The 24,669-nt window shown below is 37.2% G+C and overlaps 1 protein-coding gene across 10 annotated transcripts in view; it reads right to left on the reverse strand.

The window, feature by feature from the left end:
• The window catches only part of SLC44A5 (solute carrier family 44 member 5), a 360,746-nt gene that overhangs the window by 40,015 nt on the left and 296,062 nt on the right, over positions 1-24,669 (reverse strand). For all 10 annotated transcript variants that reach the window (XM_027609451.2, XM_027609612.2, XM_027609801.2 and 7 more), the window contains 6 exons: positions 23,723-23,807; positions 17,132-17,260; positions 16,222-16,282; positions 12,671-12,794; positions 11,279-11,362; positions 7,963-8,075 (listed from right to left, as the gene is read on the reverse strand). In XM_027609451.2, the coding sequence (XP_027465252.1) occupies positions 7,963-8,075; positions 11,279-11,362; positions 12,671-12,794; positions 16,222-16,282; positions 17,132-17,260; positions 23,723-23,807 (596 nt within the window). The remainder of the gene's footprint in view (positions 1-7,962; positions 8,076-11,278; positions 11,363-12,670; positions 12,795-16,221; positions 16,283-17,131; positions 17,261-23,722; positions 23,808-24,669) is intronic.

Here is a 24,669-nt window from a genome sequence, read left to right on the forward strand (position 1 = left end):
TCTCCACAACCTCTCCAACATTCATTGTTTCTTGCCTTGTCAATTTTTGTCATTCTAACTGGTGTAAGGCGGTATCTCAATGTGGTTTTGATTTGAATTTCCCTGATGGCTAATGATGATGAACATTTTTTCATGTGTCTGTTAGCCATTTGTATGTCTTCTTTGGAGAAGTGTCTGTTCATGTCTTCTGCCCATTTTTTGACTTATTTGTTTTTGGGGTGTTGAGTTTGAGAAGTTCTTTATAGATCTTGGATACCAGCCCTTTATCTGTAGGGTCATTTGCAAATATCTTCTCCCATTCTGTGAGTTGCCTCTTTGTTGACTGTTTCATTTGCTGTGCAGAAGCTTTTTATCTTGATGAGATCACAAAAGTTCATTTTTGCTTTTGTTTCACTAGCCTTTGGAGATGTATACTGAAAGAGATTGCTGTGGCCAATGTCAAAGAGGTTACTGCCTATGTTCTCCTCTAGGATTTTGATGGATTCCTGTTTCACATTGAGGTCTTTCATCCATTTTCAGTTTATCTTTGTGTCTAGTGTTAGAGAATGGTTGAGTTTCATTCTTCGGTATATAGCTGTCCAATTTTCCCAGCACCATTTATTGAAGAGACTCTCTTTTTTCCATTGCACATTTTTTCCTGCTTTGTTGAAGATTATTTGACCATAGAGTTGAGGGTCCATATCTGGGCTCTCTATTCTGTTCCATTGGTGTGTAAGTCTGTTTTTATGCCAGTACCATGCTGTCTTGGTGATCACTGCTTTGTAATATAGCTTGAAATCAGGCAATGTGATGCCCCCTAGCTTTGTTTTTCCTTTTCAACATTTCCTTGGCGATTTGGGGTCTTTTCTGATTCCATACAAATTTTAGGATTGTTTGTTCCAGCACTTTGAAAAATGTCATTGGAATTTTGATCGGGATGGCGTTGAGGTATAGATTGCTCTGGGTAGCATAGACATTTTAACAATGTTTATTCTTTCAATCCGTGAGCATGAAATGTTTTTCCATCTTTTTGTGTCTTCTTCAATTTCTTTCTGTAGTGTTCTGTAGTTCCTAGAGTATAGATCCTTTACCTCTTTGGTTAGGTTTATTCTGAGGTATCTTATGGTTTTTGGTGCTATTGTAAATGGAATCATTTCTCTAATTTCTCTTTCTATAGTTGCATTGTTAGTGTATAAGAAAGCAACTGATTTCTGTGCATTGATTTTGTATCCTGCCACATTACTGAATTTCTGTATGAGTTCTAGTAATTTGGGGGTGGAGTCTTTTGGGTTTTCCACATAAAGTATCATGTCATCTGCAGAGAGAGAGTTTGACTTCTTCTTTGCCAATTTGAATTCCTTTTAGTTTTTGTTGTCTGATTGCTGTTGCTAGGACTTCTAGTACTATGTTGAACAATAGTGGTGAGAGTGGGCATCCTTGTCGTGCTCCTGATCTAAAGAGAAAGGCTCTCAGCTTTTCCCCATTGAGGATGATATTCACTGTGGGTTTTTCATAGATGGATTTTATGAACTTGAGGAATGTTCCCTCTATCCCTATACTCTGACGAGTTTTAATCAGGAAAAGATGCTGTATTTTGTCAAATGCTTTTTCTGCATCAATTGAGAGGACCGTATGGTTCTTCTCTCTCCTCTTATTAATGGGTTCTATCACATTGATTAGCGAATGTTGAACCACCCTTGCATCCTGGGGATCAATCCCACTTTGTCGTAGTGGATGATCCTTTTAATGTATTATTGGATTCTATTAGCTAAGATTTTGTTGAGGATTTTTGAATCCATATTCATCAGGGATATCAGTCTGAAATTCTCCTTTTTGATGGGGTCTTTGCCTGGTTTGGGGATTAAGGTAATGCTGGCCTCATAGAATGAGTCTGGAAGCTTTCCTTCTGTTTCTTTTTGAAACAGCTTCAGGAAAATAGGTATTATTTCTTATTTGAATGTTTGGTAGAATTCCCCAGGGAATCCATCAGGCCCTGGACTTTTGTTTTTTGGAGGTTTTTGATCACTGCTTCAATCTCGTTACTGGTTATTGGCCTATTCAGGTTGTCAATTTCTTCCTGTTTCAGTCTTAGGAGATTATAGGCTTCCAGGAAGGCATCCATTTCATCCAGGTTGCTCAATTTATTGGCATAGAGTTGTTGATAATAATTTCTAATAATTGTTTCTATTTCCTTGGTGTTAGTCATGCTCTCTCCCCCTTCATTCATAATTTTATTAATTTGGGTCCTTTCTCTTTTCTTTTGGATAAGCCTGGCCAGTGGTTTATCGGTCTTATTAATTCTTTCAAAGGACCAGCTTCTAGTTTCATTGATCTCATCTACTGTTTCTGGTTTCTAATTCATTGATCTCTGCTCTAATCTTAATTATTTCTCTTCTAATGCGTGGCTTAGGCATTGTTTGTTGCTTTTTTCTCTAGTTCTTGAAGATGTAAAGTTAGTTGGTGATTTTGGGATTTTTCTATTTTGAGTGAGGTTTGGATGGCTATGTATTTCCCCCTTAGGACCATATTTGCAGTATCCCATAGGTGTTGGACCAATATGTTTTCATTCTCATTCTCATTGGTTTCCATGAATAGTTTAAGTTCTTCTTTGATTTCCTGGTTGACTCAAACCTGGTTGATTCTTGAACAGAGTGGTCTTTAAATTCCAAGTGTTTGAATTTCTTCCAAATTTTTTCCTGTGATTGAGGTCCAGTTTTAAAGCATTATGGTCTGAGAATATGCAGGGAATAATCTCAGTCTTTTGGTATTGGTTGAGACCTGATTTGTGACCCAGTATGTGGTCTATTCTGGAGAAAGTTCCATGTGCGCTCGAGAAGAATGAGCATTCTGTTGTTTTAGGGTGGAATGTTCTGTATATATCTATGAGGTCCATCTGGTCCAGTGTGTCATTCAAAGCTCTTGTTTCTTTGTTGATTTTCTGCTTAGATGATCTATCTATTGCTGAGAGTGGAGTATTGAGGTCTCCTACAATTAACGTATTGTTATCAATATGACTCTTTATTTTGGTTAACAGTTGGCTTAAGTAGATGGCTGTTCCCATGTTGGGGGCATAGATATTTACAACTGTTAGATCTTTTTGTTGGATAGACCCTTTAGGAATCATATAGTGTCCTTCTATGTCTCTAACTACAGTCTCTAGAGTTAAATCTGGTAAATATAGATTTATAATATATAAATATAAATATAATATAAATATAGTTAAATCTGTCTGATATAAGAATTGCTACCCCAGCTTTCTTTTGAGGTCCGTTGGCATGGAAGATGGATCTCCATCCCTTCACTTTCAGTCTGGATGTATTTTTAGGTTCAAAATGAGTCTCTTGTAGACAGCATATGGATGGGTCCTGTTTTTGTATCCAATCTGCCACCCTGTGCCATTTTATGGGAGCATTTACGCCGTTCATGTTGAGAGTGATTATTGAAAGATATGAATTTATTGTCATCATGTTGCCTGTGAAGACCTTGTTTTTATAGATTGTCCCTGTAAATTTCTGTTCTATATCACTCTTGGGGTCTTTCTCCTTTTATAGAACACCCCCTTAATATTTCTTCCAGGGCTGGCTTAGTGGTCACATATTCTTTCACTTTCTGCCAGTCTTGGAGGCTCTGCATCTCTCCATCCATTCTAAATGACAGCCTTGCCAGATAAAGTATTCTTGGCAGCATGTTCTTCTTGTTTAGTACCCTGATATGTCTTGCCAGCCTTTTCTGGACTGCCAGGCCCCTGTGGATAGATCTGACGTTATTCTGATGTTCCTCCCTCTGTACATAAGGAATCTCTTCCCCCTAACTGTCCTTAAGGTGGTTTCCTTGGTTCTAAGATTTGCGAGTTTTCCTATTGCATGCCGGGGTGTTGGCCTGTTTTCCTTGATCTTGGGAGGGGTCCTCTCTGCCTCTAGGACACGAATGTTTGTTTCGTTCCCCAAATTAGGGAAGTTCTCAGCTACAATTTGCTCAATTATATCTTCTAGTCCTCTCTTTCTCTCTCCACCCCCTTAGGGATCCCAATAATTCTGACAATGCAACATTTCATGGTGTCACTTATTTCTCTGATTCTATTTTCATGGATTCTGAGTTGTTTTTTGCTGACCTACTCTTTTCCCTTCTTGTCTATTAACTGGTCTTTAGATCACTAATTCATTCTTCTGCCTCACTTACCCTAGCTGTTAGATTATCTAGATTAGATTGGATCTCATTGATAGCATTTTTAAGTTCTGCCAATTCAGCCTTCATTTCTGCCTTTGGAGACTCTATGTTGCCATTAATCAATTTCTCCCTTCTAGCTATTGTCTTCACAATTGCTAGTCTGAATTCCATCTCCAACATCTTGGTTATATCTGTATCCATTTGTAAATCTGTGGCATAAGTCATAGTCTCTGAGTCTCTCCTATTTTGGGGGTTCCTCCTCCTAGTCATTCTGTTGATGGGCGGTTGAGGTAATGTACAGAGTCCAAATTATTGACCACAACCCAAGCAAGATGCACCTCTTTTCTAGGGATCTTAGGGTTGTTGGCCTCTTGTTTCCACAGCCTGTCTTCTGGAGGAGGGGCCTGCCATGCTGTTACTCAGGTAACCCTGTTTGGGCAAAGTTGCCCTGCCCTATGTGGCAGGGGATGGGCTCAGTGAAAACCGGTCTTTTGTGGCTTCTGTTCTCTGGTGGTTTTCCCTCACGGTTTTCCATGTCTCTTCCGAAAGTCAGAGCAGAAGAGATCGTTTCCGGCACTCGCCTCAGAGCAGAGAGATCACAGTCTGCTCTTCAGTGAGCTCTCCAGACCACACTATCTCTGTTTCTGTCTGTGCTGCTATAAACTGCAGCGTCTTGGGCTGTGTGCCCCTCCACAGCACTCCCAGTCCTCACCTCCAGATCGGGGCACATCTCTGCCCTTTGTGCTTCTAAAACCACCAGCCACCCCCAGTTTGCACATGCAGCCCTGCTGCTCCAGGTTTCCATCTGGAGGGCTGCCCTAAAGTCCTCTCTCTGTCGCTACCGGTCTGCAAGTCTGTGTCCAGTTCCCAGCACGGGAGGCTATCCATCACCGGTGGTGCAGGATCCCAACAGCTCGGCTCCCTCCCCCTTCTGTTTATCCTCCGATATCTGCCCGCAGAATCACGGCTCCCCGCTTCGTACTTTGAAACCAAACACCTGCGATATTCTGTTTGTAGAGATCCAGATCTGTCTTCTTACATCTCAGGCTGATTTTGTGGGTGTTCAGAGTGGTCTGGTAAATATCCAGCTCAATTTCGAGGAGGGTTGGAATAGGGTCCCCTACTCCTCTGCCATCTTTTCGCACAGTACTGTATTTATAAAAAAGTCTACATATAAGTGGACATATGCAGTTCAAACCCATGGTGTTCAAGTTTCAACTATACCATGAACAATTATATGCCAACAAATTCAACAACTTAGAGGAAATGGATAAATTCCTACAAAGATACAACCTACCAAGACTGAATCATGATAAAATAGAATATCTGAACAGACCAGTTACTAGTAAGAAGATTGAATCGGTAATCAAAAATCTCCCCAAAAAACAAAAGGCCAGGACCAGATAGCTTCACTGTTGAAGTCTACCAAAATTCAAAGAAGAATTAATACCATCCTTCTCAAGCTCTTCAAAACATAGAAGTGGAGGGAACATTTCCAAACTCACTTTATAAGGCCAGCATTACCCTGATATCAAAATCAGACACAGAAACCACAAGAAAAGAGAACTATAGTCCAATACCCCTGATGAACATAGATGTACAAATCCTCAATAAAATATTAACTGAATTCAACACTACATTAAAAATATCATACACCATGGGATTTATTCCAGGGATGCAAGGATGGTTCAGCATCCACAAATCAATAAATGTGATACACCACATTAATGAAATGAAAGATAAAAATCATATGATAAACTTAATAGGTGCAGGACAAACATTTGAGAAAATTCAACAACCATTCCTGTATTAACAACTACAACTGAGACTTTTTACGGAACATTATGTACTAGACAGCTTTCCAAGGGCTTTATGTACATTATTTTTTAAAAATATTCAAGAATTCTATTGTATAGTTGAAGAAACTACTAATTAGACTACGTACATGCAGAGAATCATGCAATGAATCTGTGCCTTCTCAATCTCCAAATCCATGCCTGTAACCCCACTGTTCTATGACTTTCCTGGATAAATCTTAACTTATTCTGGTCAATAAGAATTGTTCCACTGATGTTCAAGGCACTTGCCCACAAACAGCGTGGCTTTTTCTCTGCTCAGTATGTTGTTTTCTCTAGTAAATGGCTACTGTTAATAGGAAATGATTGGTTTCCCATGATACGGAGAAAGTTGGTTGTCCAAGACAGTAGCAGAGGTCAGTTACACAGTGTTATATACTTCTCAATCTAACTGGCCATTTCCCCACTCAGTGAATGGCTTTAAGCTGACTTGCCACACCATTAACTGCTGAGATAGCACTACCTAGGGAGTCAACAGGGAGCTGACATTGGTTGTTTCACCTGTATTTGTGATATTTTGACGAATTTTCTCCCTCTTGGCACTGTCAAACTTCACTATAGCCAATCTCAGATTTTTCTCGCTCCTTACGACAAGTCACTGAAATCAATACCAGACAATACGGTCTTTCCCTTCTTGATGACAATAAAAGAGTGACTGAATCACATGCCCAGGCTTTATAGTAATAAAGGGCAGAAACATACATAAAAGACTTTTATACAAAAAGCTTTCTTGGGAGTCTTCGATTAAGGGGTAGCAGTTGTTATATTCCTCCACCAGACTGACCCAACCTTTTCACATGCAGCTGCACAGAAGGAGCAGATAAGGAAACCCTGAAGAGATCTGAAACTGTCTAGAAGCCTACTGAGGATAACAAGGAGGATAGTAACAATAAACCAACACATATTGAGTGTTTACTGTTTTTCAGATATTGTTCTAAGAGCTTTATATTCATTGTCTCAGTTAATCCTCACAATCTCGTGAGATGGAGATACATACCATTACCATGCTGATGTTATGGATAAGGAAACTGGGTCTTATAATCATTAGGAAGCATTTCCAAAATTCCTCAGTTATCTGTTATGGAACTGGGATTAGAATTCAGGCTAACTACAGAACCTGGGGATTCAGCTGCATTCTTATATTGATATGTGCAAAGCTCTTCTTCAGGTGACAATAATAGGAAATTGCTTTTTGGTGTCTGTTACCATAAAACTGCATTGTCAATCCAAATGGTATTTTAGGGGAAATTACTCTTGAATAGAAACCTCGCACACATTCATATATTGGCCCATATGTTTATTAGCACTCTGAAGGAATCTGCTATAAATGCTATACTGTTCCTTGGGAGAAACTTTAGTTCCTTTGTTGGTGTTCACACTGTACCTGTATTGCTTTTCAGGGGACAAGGTTACTGGTTAGATTTCAACCTTGATATAAAGTAACTCTCCACCCAAAGAGTGTAATTCAGAATACTTGCCTCTAGGGAGTGATGCCTCATTATGTAGTACTGGCCAATTATTAGAAAGTCTGACAGTACCCAGATTAAAATTACTCAGTTGGAAAGAGAAAAATAGATCACACTTCTGTAACTGTACAGACCTAGCATTTGAGCAGACAGGAAAGTTAGGGGAATAAAATATGTTTTCTGAAATGTCTTTCATTAACCTAAATGGTGTTCTTTTTACCTCCTTCTTAAAAACCATAAGGCATGGGACCAAAGGTCAGAAAGGAAAAAGGGTAGAACATTTTGATAGCACTTTTTTTCAAGATAAAGAAGATAAAAGTTATAGAAATAATTTATGCAAAATTAAATATTTTTTCTCAATTTAACACTTTGGGGGTGGGAAGTAAATAATTAAATTCACTGCAAGTTAAATGCTTTCTGGTAATTGATAATGGCAACTGAAAAGAAAAGGACTATTTTGATATTTAGTGATTTTTAAGAAGGGCAATACCTACCATAACCTATAATTCCAATCACACCCACCATGAAGACCCAGAAGAGGAATCCAGCTGTGAACCTCAGGAGTATCACAAACAACCAACTAAGGAGCATGGCGATAGTCAGCCCACTAGAGGAAAAAGCATACAACACAGACAGGGGTCAAATGTGTTAAACATAACATAAAGTTAACAGCAAGACAATATTTTCTATTCAAAATAATTCTCAGATTATTTTATTTTAGCTGGCTATAGAAATATTTATAATATTAAAAAGTATAAACAATAGTTCCTATTAAGATTTTCATATGAAAGAGTAGGACCATCGGGAACTTCATACAGGAGTCAATATTTGTGTACCTGGGTAAACAGAAGTTCAGTAGCAACCACAGTTCAAAGAAAAACACAATTCCTCCAACCTACCATTTTGGCCTATCTGCCACAGTAGCCATGACGAATTTTTCTCCCCCCCCACACGTCTCACTAAGTGATAAATTATAAAACAATATCCATGATACTAATAGAAGGAAACCCTATACAACAGAATTATCTAGAAGTAAGGGAACAGTCTTAGGCCAGAAAAGAAAAATAATTGCCCCACACAGTTCCTGAATCCATGATTTTGTAGTCATTATTATGGTCTAATTATCTTTCATAATTTGTGATGTCTGACATCACCAGACATCTATTTCAGGTCCCCAGTGATCTGTAGGCCATTATATGGAGCCATGATACGCCTTCTGTATCTCCTGGGCCATATGACTTTATCAAGCAGTCAGCAGCATGACTTTTTTTAAATTTTTTTAATTAAAAAAATTTTTTTTAATTTTTTTTACTACTAGAGATACTTCTCCCCACAGCTCATATATCCAGGTTAAATCCATATTGGATTTTTCTAGGTAATTTCATTAAACAGAATTCATTAAGATTAGAAATTTGGATGACACTTCTATTAAGAACTGATACCTCCGATGCTCCTTCAAGTTTCCAAACAGAAACATAGCCTGGTACATTTATTGAGCTTATTGTCTCCAAGTATTATCTTTTTAAAAAAAATCTTAATAATTACTGTTACTGGATAGATGTCAGTATTGTATCAAAGTAACTTCTAAGGTCACATCCTTGCAGAGCCAATGCTTTCAACTCCAGAAGTCATTCCCTATTAACATCACAGATACTTTAATGCTTAAATATTAAATATGGATGAAGGATTATTCTATGGCATAGTCCGAGAGGAATATTCAAAAAGGTCAGGGGGAAGAAAAGAAATATAGCTGTTTATTCTCTGTTTTTAATTCCTGGCATAAAATTCTAACTGAATAAATAAAGTCATGGCATATTAGTCTTTGGCTTTATATTTACAAGATAGATGGAGAAGAGAAGGGTCAAAAATAGAGGGAGTGTTTATGTTCTACTGGTGTGAACAGTGCCTGGGTGGAGAGGGTTTCAGTGTGTGTTGGGAGTGAAGTAAACAAGAAGGTCTATCATAATGCATACTTTTTCAGATAATAGTTAAAAAGCCAAAATAAAGAAGAAATGTACAAATTATCTAATGATATTTGAGTTTGACAATGGGGAACCAGTTTAACTATTGTCAAGTATAGACTACAATCTGTGCTATGGAGAGAGATCCTGAAATACTGATACACACGAAAATAATTATTGCATTTAAGACAAAACATCGAAATGAGTAAAATCTCAAAAAACACTTTCTAGTTTTACAGCTCTACAAACTAGTCACTGGTATTTTACACAGTTTTGACTTTATTAAGCATCATATAGTTAAATATATCTATCTTATTCCCCTAGTGGTTTTATAACTGTTCCTTGAACCCACATTTTCAACGCATCTTCTGTGTTCCAAGGACCACACTAGGAGTTACAAAAGTAGAGATGAGTTAGACATAGTTACCATGGTAAAGAATTCATAGTTTATCATAGAAAAAGAGCCAGGTAAATAACATAAAATTCTAGGTGCTATATAGATGATAGATATGTGTGTATGTGTGTGTGTGCACACTTGTGCACACACATGCATGTGGGTAGGAGGAACACATGGAAAAAGTAATTATATCTGGAGAAGTCAAGAAAGACTTCATAAATTACACAAAAGCTGATTTTATTTTTATTTTTTAAAGATTTTATTTATTTGAGAGAGAGAAGGAAAGAGAGAGAGAGAGAGAGAAAGCACTCAAGTGGGAGGGAGGGGCAGAGGGACAGGGAGAGGCAGGCTCCCCACCAAGCAGGGAGCCTGATGTGGGCTGGATCCCAGGACCCCCGGGATCATGACCTGAGCTGAAGGCAGACGCTTCACAACCTGAGCCACCCAGGTGCCCCAAAAGTTGATTTTAAATAATGAGATGGAGTTGCCCAGGACACAGCAAGGATGTGCCAGGAAAGAGAACAGAATGTGCAAAAACATGGGGGTTTGACACTCTAGGAATGGGTGTGTTATTTGATGTGTTTAGAATATAGGGTCAATCAAGTAACATGGGTGGAGAAGAATCTGGGACACTAGTTGGACCAGGTTGTAAAGGGCCCTGTAACTATCTGAAGAAGTTTTCTCTTTGCTCTTTGATCACTAGGGAACCATAGGTGATATAAGAGCCAGATAGTAGCAATAGCCTTAAATATATCAAACACAGGTACCCACTCCAGTAGAGTGATTGCATTTTCCTTTACCTTTCAGGAATGCAAATCTTATGGCTAAAAATTTTTAATCTCCTCCTTTCATATATTTTTTCAGCTCTTCATAACTATAGTGACCTTTGATGATAATAACAAACATTATGTGGAAAGGATGTGTTAAAAATAAGAGGGAAGGACAAATGAGAAAACAGACCCAGAGAAATAAAACTGCATCCACTGTAACATAACAATAAGAAGCAAACGTACTACAGATGTTGTCCCTGCATAACTTCAAGTATATTTATACAAGTACTTTTATTGGGAATTTAATGAATAAAGTTCAAAATTACATTCTTATAACTTTTGTAACACTGGGTATATTTCCAAATATCTTTGCCCCATTTTTCAGCCACAGGAACTGAGTCAACCTTTTATTCACAAATATGAATGGGGAATTTTTTAAGAAGATTTATTTGAGAGAGAGAGAGAATCAGGAGCAGGGGAAAGGGTAGAGGGAGAAGCAGGCTCCCTGCTGAGCAGGGATCCTGATGCAGGGCTGGATCCCAGGACCCTGGGATCATGACCCGAGCCGAAGGCAGATGCTTAACCGACTGAGCCACCCAGGCGCCCTGAATGGGGAATTTGAAGAAAGCATTCTACAAGGATAAAACGGGGCTGGAGAAGAAACACGAATGTTTGCACTTACATGAGAATCCAATACCAAGTTGTTGCATAGTCTTCAAATACTTTCATTCCAATTGCCCTTGCATCAAGGATTTTATTGACACGACTGAATTCAAAGAAGGAAAAAATCAATTATTTTGACTACCGCTAAACAGAAATGTTCTTGTTATGATAAAAGGGGTTTGCAAGCTGCTGTTCAAAACATATTTTTAGAAGCCATTTATCAAGAGGCACTCTTTCCTCAGCCACAACAATATGTGAGATGTCACTTTGGTAGACTACAAAGGCCACTATAGCTATACACACAGAGAATGTAGCTTTCAAGAATGGTGAACAGATCCCTTTTCAACGTATGTGACATGTCCTCAATATTGTAGTAATCTCACTGTAAGAAATGAATTTAAATAAGATCAGTTTTTAGCTTACAAAATCCATAGCATCAAGAATGAACATCATTCTTAATTCCCTTTTCTAAACCTCTGACAGCTGTGTAGCAGGAAGACACCATGGGGCACATACAGAAAAGTGCACAAATCATTAGTGTCCAGTTTGATGGATTATCAGAAGTGAATGCACTATGTACCTACAATATTGTTCTTCCTTTCCCTCTGTGCCCCAGTTACAACACCTCTTCCTTCCCCGAAGGTAACCACAATCCTGACTTCTGTGATAATAATTTCCTAGTTTTCTTTTTCAGTTTTACCACTTACATATGCATCGCAGGGTAATTTAATTTAGTTGTGCTTGGTTTTGAATTTTTCTATCAGTGGAACTGCACTTGTACTATTATTTTGTAATTTCTTTCATATAGCTTTATATTTGTGAAATCCATCCATGTTGCTATTACATGTGCAGGACCATTCTACTTGGACTGCTAAACTCAAGGAAGAGAAAAACATTTTTAGAATATCTTTTATGTTTCACTTTTAATTCAACAATTGAGCTACACAATGATACTGTGTTTGTGCACACATGCGAATGTACCCACCCAGAGAATTATATTTCCCAATAACCTGAAACATCACAATGTGTACACCAAGGAAACAGTAAATTGACTTCACTGTATTTAGTACATAGAAACTGATATGGTCCTGAAACAGCATTACCAAGGCTGTCTCGCCTTTCTTAAGGCCCTCTTCCCTTTAAGACATCTGGCAGTATCATTATCTTAGTCATTTTTTTTTGATTGGTGATTTAAAAAGCATCTTTATATTGTGTTCATTCAACAAGTAAATTAAGGTCTTTCAATATGCTTACTGAGATCCCAATTCTATACCTGTTGATAATCCACGGTGACATGTATATTTCATAATCATAATTCTTCCTCTATAACCCTTAACCTAATGGAAGCTTTCGTTTTGTGTACAGTAATAGGATGCATCCAAACTGAAAATAAGAAGGTAAACAAACATACTTTGCAGCTCTCCTGAGTTCTATAGCATTTCTTTTCTTTCCACTTCCATCTTCAAATATTGTCTTATTTCCTACTGTCAAGGTGCCATTTTTAGTAGTGAAGTCAGGGAAACATCTCTGGAGAACTGTAAAAAAATAAAATTATGGTAAACACTTTTCTACTTCTTCCTGTGTAACGTTTTCCCTTTCTTAAGCTTTCTGTTATTTATAATTAAATTCTTGCTAGACAATGTATAAACATACTGCTCAAAATGATAATTGCCCATTACTTGATGGTCAGAAGGCTTTCTGATGGTTCTAAGACACATGTAGAAAGCAAATATGATCACAATCTGAAGATTCACTCTAAACTTGATTATTTTACACATGGTATATTCATCAAGTAGCCAATAAGTAAGATGCACAGCGCAGGTTTTAAAAGAGTAATATTGATAACATATCTCACATGGTAAAAACATTTTAATAAAAAGGCTACATTTATTGTATGACTGAGTTTACTTTTTTGTTTTAGGATTTTATTTATTTATTTGAGAGAGAGCGAGCGTGTGCACATCGGCAGTGGGGAGGGGCAGAAAAAAGGGAGAAGCTGACTCCCTGCTGAGCAGGGAGCTCAATGAGGGGCTCGATCCCAGGACTTAGGGATCATGACCTAAAATGAAGATGGACGCTTAACCAACTGAGCCACCAAGGTGCTCTGAGTTTACTTTTTCTTTTCTTTTCTTTTTTTTAAGATTTTATTTATTTATTTGACAGAGAGAGACACAGCGAGACAGGGAACATAAGCAGGGGGAGTGGGAGAAGGAGAAGCAGACTTCCCTCGGAGCAGGGAGCCCGAAGCGGGGCTTGATCCCAGGACTCTGGGGTCATGACCTGAGCCGAGGCAGAAGCTTAACGACTGAGCCACCCAGGCACCCCTACATTTTCTTATTAAAAAAACTTAGATACTTCTTGAATGAAACATTGAAAACTGGAGATTAGTGAATAATTCCTTGAGAAACAAGAACTAGCTCAAACTTCAGGCTACTAAAACAACTGAATTTTTATTTTTGAAGTCTTAGTAATTTGTCTCCCAGCTTTCTCATTTACCTGGTGTTTTGGAGGGGCTGGAAATAGAAATTCTAAAGCTATCAAAATGCCCCACACTTTGTAGACTAGCATAATTTCTCCGAAGAGCTACCTCACTGTTCAATCTTCTATGCACTTATTTTGATTAAATAGAATCCTTGCCTCTTTACAAATCTGTATTATTAAAGTATTTTAAAACCCCAATTTTAAATCAAGAGGGATGAGAAATCAGAAGTGGATCATTTTTATATTTTTTCTTACAAGAAGAATCACAGATTTGCATGGGTTTTCAGGGAATTTAAACTTGAAAATGTTAAAGGAGTTGATATAGGGAAAGAAGAAATAGGTCTTTACCAAGGCTTTTCTGACTTTTTGGGCTTAAAATGATCTCCTGTCTACCTACCTCCATCTTCTGTAGCACTTAAAATATGGCTGATTCCATCAGTATCTCCCTAATCTTTTTCTGGTTCTTCCCTGGCAAATTTGACATAGTAGTCTCTACCAGCTGCTTCTCTTCCCTCTCAATCCAATCACATGTGGCATGCCCCAACCACTCCAAGGAAATTGTCTTCCCAGTGATCCCAATTATCTCCTAATGGCCAAAAACTCCAAATACCTTTTAGTCATCATCCTACTTGAACCCATTACCTAGCACAGTGCTTGGTACATAGTGGAACTCAGTAAATATTTCCTGTTGAGTTAACTTTTCTGAGTCTTTGACATAGTATACAACCCCTGCCTTCTTCCTTTGGCTTACATGCCCAAGTTCTCTCCTGCCCTCCCTTTAGCTTTCCTGTGCGTTTTTTCCCTTGCCACTCCTTAAATAGGACTGTTTCCACCTACAGAGTCCTCCAACCTTGTTCTGGGCAATTTCACCCAGTTAGTTCCAATGACTAAATATGCTCCTTATATATTTGGAAAATAAAGAAAATAAGAAGGAAGATAACAAAATACATAGTCCTACCACCCACAATGAACTCTAATATTTTAGATAAATTTCCTTCTAGTCTTTCTTCTACAAGAATTTTTTTTGAGTCATAACCATAAAATAAATGCAGGGTTTTCCCTTGTTTCTTTCTTTTAATATTACTTATTTCCTTTCATAAACTATTTAATAAGTGAATTTTATTAGCTGTATACTATTCCATTAAGTAGTATACTTAATCACCTATTGGGGGAATGAGTACAAGTTGATTGTGATGTTCACCATAATGTCTCCTTTACTGTACTGTGAGGAACTATGCCTTATTCATTTCTGTGTCCCCAGTGTACGTTTTATATTGTGTGATTTAACCAAACTATACTTGTAAGGGCAGGGATGTCTTATATTCTTATGCCTATATCTTCAGTGACTAAGGATTCATTTTTATCTTTTTGTAACATTGTTCTTGGCTACTGACACTTGTTGCCCAGGGCTTCCTGGCAAAATGCAGTTGCTTGCAAGACCTACACCTTTACTTCATGGTCCTCAATGACCCAAAGAAAAGGGAGAAGGGCGCATAAGGCATTGTGTTTGGTGGTAGCTACTTCGATGGTACCCAAATTTCTACTCAAATAGAAAATGGTACGTGGCTTTCTACTCCAATAGAAAAAAGAAGAAAGAAGAGAGGAAATGCCCACAGTTTTGTCATCTCCAAAGCATCCATACTATTTTGGCATATTTCTTTGCAGTATTTTTCTTTGAATAGCCTTTTTTATTTTAATTTATACATGCTTGTCATTATAATGCATATAGCATTTTATTTAATATCATACTATTTAATACTTATATTTAATAATTCTAAAATATTTCATTTAATGAATACACCATAATTTATTTAAAGTACTTTCTTGCTCTTGGACATAAGTGTTTCTTTTGCCTTTCCTTTTTTTTCTTTTTGGTTCTTCTGAATAGCATTGTGATGGGCATCTTTATGTAAAGTTGTTTCTCTGTAGTTAGGATTATATTTGTAAGAATGGGAAATTAGTGATTATTTTATTTTTTTAAAAAGTTACTCAAAGTTTATATAAATTTTAAATAATATTTATAAATCTTAAAAATATAAAATATTGATTCCTTTCAGAGATATATAAATATTTCAAGTTTCAAATTATAGGACAAGTTTATGTCCCACCATTGCCCCCCAGGCAAATTCTGAACAAACTCTTTGGACGAATTCAGGGGTGAGTGTGCAAGATCATGTCTGTGTGTGCCTATCTGTGCTCATAGAACACCAAATAATCAATCTGGGCTTTTAAAATCAATTTTTAATCTTTTCTGTGTATGTTGATGCAGCAAAACTCCAAAACTACCAGAGCTCCAGTGGAAATATCTCTGTCTGGAGTCAGGAGAATGGGCTTTAGCTTTGGCTTCCTCCTAATTAACTCTGGGACATTAGGCCAGTCATACAACTATTCTTGGCTTCAATTTTGTCAATAGTGAAATAAGGAACTGAATTGAGTAACTTTTTATGATTATATGTTCTAAGATAAGTAATAACCACTTACATGGCTTGCTTGGAAAAATTGCTATTGGACAATCATCATCCAGTAAGACTTGTGTGACAGTCTAAAATGGAAGGAAGAGTATGTTAACATTTCAAAGGCTACGTAATGACAACTTTTACTCTCAGTATAAAAATTGTGTCCTTTGAAAATTTAACTCCATAATTATCTCATTATTTCATATTACTATCCTAATAAGAGTGGTTTTAAGATTATCACACACACACACACACACACACATACTTATTTGACAAATGCTCTAAAATGTCCTAACTGTAATTCAATCAAATCAACAATAATAAAACCAGACCCACTGAAGCCAAGACACACCTTTGAAAGTGTGTATTTATGTCTTAGACACATTCTGAGACTCTAATTCTTCAAAAAATTTTTTCTGGAAAAACAGCATCTTCTCTAAGTTAGAAGCCATTAATACTATTTAACATAATGGGGCTTTAGAATTCCTTTATAAGTCTCAAACCTAGGGTTTGAGGATTTTTTTTTAATGAATAATTATCAAATTGGGTTTGGAAATAAAATTCTACTTGTTACTAAGTAGCCATGGATCTTCATCACCACATTAATGAAATTGTAACATTAATAAAATCAAATGACATTAGCTCCTACATCTTGATGGTAAAAAAAATGCAGCCAAGTAGAGAATTTATTAGTTTCAGAGAATAGTTAAAGCTAACTTACGAGACTTAAGAGTCTTGCATAACACCTGAAGTCTACACAATGCTAAGCTATAAATGGTGCATGTGTGTTTCTATGTACCTTTGTGTTTTAATGCAATAATACATAATCATTTCCTAGATGATTTGGGAGCTTGTCTATTACAAATGCTCACGTTACACTTGAGATTGACACAAAAGTTAAATTCTTCTCTAGTTTTAAGCTTAAACACACATACCTTTGCAGGCTTAACAAAAGGGGATTTGCAGAACTGGCTGTAGTACATCCAATAGTGTTTGTTTGTTCTGTACATAAACTGTATTTCCATGTAAGTTAAAAATTTTTCTGGGCACTTGGAGACACAGATCTGTGAAGAAAAGGAACACAGTGGTGGGAACTCAATTGAGTTGAACAAACCAAGGAAGTAGATGTAAGATTAGACTTCTAAGTTATCTACCACTATAAAGAGCAAAGCACTATTTTCCATCTAAGAAACTTACGTCAATTTTCTAATTTATGTAAAAAATAAAATTTCATGTACTAGTTATCAATCTCTACTCCTTGACCTTTGATAATGATTTGTGTTAAGACAAGAAGATGTTGTACAATGACAGACTTGTTTTTAACTTCTGATTTTGAGAAATTGTAGATCTACTTGCATCTGTGAGAAATAATGAATTCCACCCAGCTTTATCCAATGGTAATAACTTTCACAATTACAGAACAATATCACAACCAAAAAATTGATATTGTTACCATCATGTAGATTTCACCAGTCTTACATGCATTCATTTATTTGTGTGTGTGCATGCACACACATGCAGTTCTATGCAATTTTATCATGTGTAGATTCATGTGACCACTACCACAGGACAATGATGGATCTTTAATAAAATATTTCCTTATTAGTTTCTGAGTTAGTAGATAAGAATATAATGCAAGATTAATATTTGCAAGATTAATTTTGTCCATGTAGTTTATGTATTTTCAAGGTTAGAGTCTTGCTTCCTTTTCTATATATGAATAAAATGGTCATTAAACATGCTCCAAATATTGATAACTTATGCCACTAATAATTATCAGTGCCAGTGAATTCTCAACAATTCTCAAAATATAATTGGGGATTTATTACTATAAGAAACTAACAAAATTGGGGCTATTTGTGGCAGTCAATCATTATTATAGTCTTTTACCAGCCAAATGTAGGCAGAGAGGTCACCAATGTAATTATTTTACATGAATGACCTTAGAGGGCCTATTAACACCAAACTAGATCATTGTGCTAGTAGTCCACAGAGTCACTGTGGAGTGACTGAAATCCAATTAGGAACTCCACAGAGAGAAAGCAGAACCTGAGAAGATACACTCTATTGGCTTTGCTTTTGTTTGTAATTGAAAAAAAAACAAAGATCCTAGCAAGCCATGAGAGTTGTAGCCCTTACACATTCTCTCCTTCAGTTCCTCCTTATGAAAGCCTTCTCAGCTCTGACTTGCTGCATCTCCCTGCTGTACTTTGTTAACTTCTCACTGGCCAGATTCTAGCCCAATCCATGGGCAGCTAGGTTAAAACACCACTGCTGAGCTGACATCTCTTTCCCATTCTTTGGGTCTTGTTTCTACTGTATGCAAAAATATTTGGTGTCAACTCCACAGCCAAGGTAGCAGGTGGATAGCTAAATGGATATGTCCAATCTCACAGTTAATATTGTTTTGTAGTAGCAGCAGCAGTGAAATTTGTGATTTTCTTTAACAAACCACTTTTTGTTAAAGAGAATCACAAATTTCTTCTAGAAGTTCTGACAAGGCAAACAACCTGTCTCCACATTCACGCCTCCATATGTATTTTCTGTCAGTTTCTCATATATACATAGGCATTCACACACACACACACACACACACACACACACACACACACTCACTCATTCACACACCTCTAGAGGAAATATTGAAATTTCACAGGTATCTTTCTACAAAAGCCGAAGAACTGTTTAGGGACATTCAAAGCCCCCAACATGCTCACATTTTTATAAAGAAGGCTAAGGTTATCATCAATGCAAATATAAAAATTTCACTCTGATTGGAGCTGAGTATACCTTTAACATATTGGAAGATACTTTACATTTAGACTTTGACAATTATATGGCTTTGAAAGATAACTTCACTAGTTCCCCTACTGGGTACATTTAAATGGATTTATAAAATGAATATTGAAAGTACTAATGCTTTCACAGGCCTTAAATAACAGTAGGAACTACTGAGTTGGGACCATGATGATTTCTGTATTCCTAAATACATACACATACAATGTATACTACATATTAAAAGTGCTGTGTATGCAACATATACAAGAAGGTAATTAAAAATGGCAAAAAGTGGTTTGTTAAAGAGAATCACAAATTTCATTCCAGACACAAATGAACTGTTAAAATACAATATACCAATTGGTCTTTACTCTCTCCCTCTATCAGACCAATTTGTTCATTTCAAATACGATGCTGATTAGTAGCAATCAACATATAGTTAGCCAAAAATGAAGGTCACATTGAGGTAGGGTATCCTAATTGATCACAGTGTGTCCTTTAAATGCTTGTGACACATGTCTGGACTATGCTGGCAGTTAACAAAAAACATAATGCATAAAAATATGGCTTGGATCAGTAGATACACTAATGCCTGGCAGACTAAAAGCAAATCTCCATTACTGGCAGGTAAATACATTCTGACTCAATTCTTTGTGTAACCACAAAGGGGCACTTTAAATGTAGTTCTTCATCATTATTTTTATATATGCAATTCATATAGGTTTAACATTCTAATACAAATCAGAATTTGGTGAGTAGAAGAGCTATACTGTAGGTTAAAAGACTACATTTGGTATGAAAAAAGCATATTTATTAAGTAATCTATGGTGTACTTAACATAAATGTAAATAACATGGACATGGGTACATAAAAAACAAAGATATTTTTGTCTCACCATGGGAATGATGGATTTGTACAGTGGGAAATTTCCTAGACTGGGAGGAGGAAGATATTAATTCACTCATTTATTCCTGCAACAAATACTTATTGATCACCTACTCTCAGCCTGTTCTAGGCACTGGAAACACAATAGTGAATAAAACAGATAAAAACCCTTGCCCTTAATCTGTTTACTTTCTAGTAGAGGCTAAATGGATAACAACAAGTAAGTAGAATTATTTGTTACAAGATGGTAAAAAAGGCTATGGAGAAAAATGGCTAGAAAGGAGGTTAGAGGTACAAAGTAGCTGAGTAGGATTCCAGTTTTACATGGGTAATCAAGGAAGGCCTCCCTAAAAAGGTAACATTTGAGGAAAGACATGAAGACTATTGATCAAGCCGTAGTCATTTGGAGAAAGAGTACTCTAGGCAGAGAGAACAGCAAAGTCTAATGCTCTGAGACAGGAGCACTCCTGGATCCTTCAAAGACAACAGATGGGTAATATAACCTGAGTGTAGTGAGTAGAGAAAGAGTAACGGCAAATGTAGTCAAAGTTGGACAGACAGTGAAGGATCCTGTAAGGCCACTGTTAAGACTTTACTTTTAAACTCAGTAACTTGGGAAGCCATGGGGGCAAGGGCTGAACAAAGGAGAAACATAAATGTGACATATTTAATGGGATCACACTGGCTGCTGGGTAGAAAAGAGACTGTAAGGGGTAGAAATTAGGGCAAGGATAGAATCAGAGAGACCAGTCGAGAGGTCATTGAACTAATCTAGGAAAGAGATGATGGTTCTTTGGAAAAAGGAAGAGAAGGTGAAGAGTAGTTAGTCCAGGTGTATTTTGAATGGAGACCAGAGGAATTAGCTGAAGATACACACATGAGTGCAAGAGAAAAAGAGGAATGAAGGATGATTCCGTGTTATTTGTAGCTGACCTCAACTGAAAGAGGGAAGACTGCTGGGTTTTGGAGAATAATTTTAAGGATGAAGTTAGAGATTAGGAATTGAGTTTTGGAGATGTTAAATTTGAGATGCCAACTAAACATCCATGTAGACACATTGCATAGTTGGTTGCATATAAAGATGAGGAGTTCAGGGAGCAGACTTATCTGGAGGGCATATATAAATAAATTAGGGAGGGCAGCATGTAGATGATGTTAAAACCATAAGACTAGATGAGATCACCAAAAGAGTAAATGTAGATTTTTGAAAAGGACTAAGCTTGGTGATGGGAGGGAGCTCCAACATTTCAAGATGTTGGAAAGATGAAGAAAAACCAGCAAAGGAGACTAACAAAGAGTAGCCAGAGAGTTGGGAGGAAACCTAAAAGAATGTTGTGCCCTAGAAGCCAAGTCAAGAAAGTGTTTTAAGGAGGAGGGCTTGAATAAACAGTGCTGTTAGATCAAATAAATGTGGAAATGAGAATTGGCCATTGGTTTAATAATATGGAGGTCCATGGTATCATTTGGAGAAAATTGGAGTAGGAGTAAAAGCCTGAATGAGAAGAGAGGATTTAGACACACTGAATATAGACTATTCTTCTGAGGACTTGCAAAAAAGAGGTACAGAGATATGGAGCAGTACCTGGAGGGCGGGGTGTGTTGGATCAAGGAGAGAATTTTTTGAGATAGAAGAAATAACAGCATGTTTGCATACTGATGGGGATGATTTAGTAGAGAAGGAAAAATGGTAATAAAAAAAAAAACCAGAAAATTCCTGGAATGATGTGCTTGAGTGTGTGAGAGAGATATAATGCACAAATGGATGGGCTGACCTTAGGAGCACAGGCAGTTCATCCACATTATGACAAGGAAAGGCTGAAGAAGTATATGAACATAAATGATGACAGGTAGGCAAGAGGATATTACTGTAGGAGCTTTTAAAAGTTGTCTTCTAAACACTTACACTTTCTCAGTGAAATAGTAAGCAAAATCAGAGGCTGACAAAGAGATTGGGATGGAGTTCTTAGAGGCTTAAGAGGAAAAGGTGTGGAACTGTTTTCTAGAAATTGTTTCCTAGCTAGGATAGTGAACAGACAAGGGGTTTGTAGTGTGGCTGTGGGACAGCACTAAGGGCCCACTGAGATTAGTGGTTCTGAATCGAAGGAACTATTATGTAGGTTTTCTTCAACAACTCACAGCTACCTGAGTTCAAGCATGGAATAGGCAGAGTTGCACTTAGCTAGGGATGAAGTTTTGCAGGAAGTACAACTACATGGGATGGGGCAAAGGAATTGGGGGTTTATATAAGGGAGTGAATTTAAAGAGGGGTCATGAAATCTAAGTCAGACAGAGAGGGAAATGAAAACATGATGGAACTGAGGGATACGGTGAAGGGCTTAACATTAGGGTTTTGTAGGTCCCGGCGAGATAGAATGATTGTAATTGGAATGTTAGAGGGATTGAGATGGGCAGACATTGGGATGTTTGAAACTGAGATTACGAGGGGTGGTAATTACTGGTATGACAAGGTCAAGGATTTGATCTTGGGAGTGGGTGACTGTGGTAGAAAACAAAGTCTTGTGATAGAGGTAGTCACAGAACTAAGATGCCAATATCTCAAGTTGGCTTTAGTCTCAGCAGGAAACAAGATATCAAAAGTCTTTGAGAGAGATGAAGAAGAGAGCAAGCACGCAGATTTACAAACTAGATCAGAGAAGATCTTTGGGTGCAGTTTACTAGTACATGGAACAAAGAGGAAGCAAATAAGTTAGAAGCCTATTACATTTTTGAGGCAGTTGTGCTGCCAAAGAATTCATGACCTAATCTGAAAAGGCCTCTGACTGTTAAAATAATCTTTGAGGTGCTAAATTTGCACAACAGGAAGGGAGCTTCAAAGTTCTATGGCCCTCAAAAGAGCATATATCTCCAGTGCTCAGCAATGATGTGGTCTGAGGCTAGCAGACAGGAAATAACCTCCCAGGTGGTTAAAGGGCCATAGGCTGAAATGGGGAATACAATCCAGGTCGAATAAGAATGTTTTCCAGTGCCATGCACCAGAAACCCCTGTGCATTTATCACTCCTCCCTTTCTGAACTGGAGTTTGTATTCTAATAGTCCCAGCCTCATACCCCATTGTGAATTCAATGTGATAAAGAGAGGATGTATCACCCAGAGATCCTTGGACTTTGGGTTAAAAATAGTACTATGTGGGATGCTGGGTTGTCTCCCTTGGGAAGAAGGGTATTCTGGAGGACAGAGGGATAGACTATAGAAGACCCAACTAACTGCCCATTGAAGTCTATGCCTTATCCCACAATGGCATTGCTTTAGTCCTTCTTTCTTGCATCTAAGTGTGAACATATAAAAATAATATGCATGTTGTAGGAGTAGAAATGTAATGTGTGAACACTTCTAAACCAAGGCTTATAAGAGCAGAGATGCTTATTTATCTTGTTTCCTTCTGGCAAGTGGATGCAGATGACAAGAAGGACTTAAGACAGAGCCACTAGATGAAAGGAGTCTGGAGAAGAGTTGCCCACTGACCAAAACCGCCAACCTTATACTGTCACATGACCAGAAGCAAACTTTATTATGTTAAGTCACTGAAAAACTCGAGTTTATTAGTTATAGTAGCTAGCTTTGCTCTTCCTAATACAGATCTTGAGAAAAATACCACTTCTCAGGGTTGCAGTTTGTTCATTTTATAAAAATAGGTGGTTCAACAAAATCACTGAGAATCTTTAATGATACCATAATGATTAATCCTGCTTCATTTTGATTGTATATGAACAAACATGAGCTCATGCTTATGTCTTCCCACCTTCTATAAATTCAGCATTAACCATACACACTCAGAATTCAAATGGAATTGCTGATTCTTTTATCCAAGAATGTTCAAAATTGCAATGCATTTTTTGCCTTACCTGTGTGGTAGGGCACTGTAAGTTTACCACCACAGAGGGACTGGTACAGCTGAACAAGTTAAAGTAAAACAAAATGGTCTTGTTCCTGTTAAGAAAACAACATAAAATAATCTTTTTAGTGACTGTGGAAGTAGTCCATATCATTTCAGACCCTGTACACTTTTAATATAATGACCTTTAAAATTTGGCTTCATTTTCCCTAGACAGCTACAATATAGTCCCCAACTCCCCTTTAGGCTGCCTAACATTCAAAGCTCCTTTTTGTAATAGTAAAAAACTGAAATCATTAAATTGTCCATCAACAGTGGATTGGTTAAAGAATTTTAGCCCACAAAGAAGACTGTATCACCACTGGAAAATAACGTTGAAGAAAATGTTTAATGGATGGATAAATTCACAATACATTAATTTTAGGAAGCACGTTACTAAAGAGTATTAAAATATAATTAGATTTTAATTTTTCAAAAACAGGTAAAGCATACGCAGAAACAATATATATGAATGGTGGGATAATATGTTTAACTTTTGTACCTTTATGGATTTTCTAAATTTATTACTTTGGTAAACTAAAAAAAGATAATTGAGTGATATCTTCTGTTTGAAATTGTGGTCAGTAGCATAGTAATGAGGCAGGTTGATACTCACTTTAACTAGCATTGAGTGAAGTATTACTCTGCCATTTAGCAGTCAATGATTCTCTTTTGAATCTCAATTTCATCTGCACAATGGGGATAATACCAGCCCTACTGACTTCACAGTGGTGTTGGGAGGACATAAGAGACTATGTAGTGAACTCAAGACATGTGGCTGTCCAACTTTAATATGTATCTCTAAAATTTGGGAGTGTTTGTTGAAAATTGTGATTCCTGACTCCTTCTCTACCCTTAAGAGCCCAAATTTCAGGATATGAGGCCCAGGAACTCACATTTTATCCCTATTCTCCCCAG

Source organism: Zalophus californianus, chromosome 4 (assembly GCF_009762305.2).
Source record: "Zalophus californianus isolate mZalCal1 chromosome 4, mZalCal1.pri.v2, whole genome shotgun sequence".
Lineage (NCBI taxonomy): Eukaryota > Metazoa > Chordata > Mammalia > Carnivora > Otariidae > Zalophus > Zalophus californianus.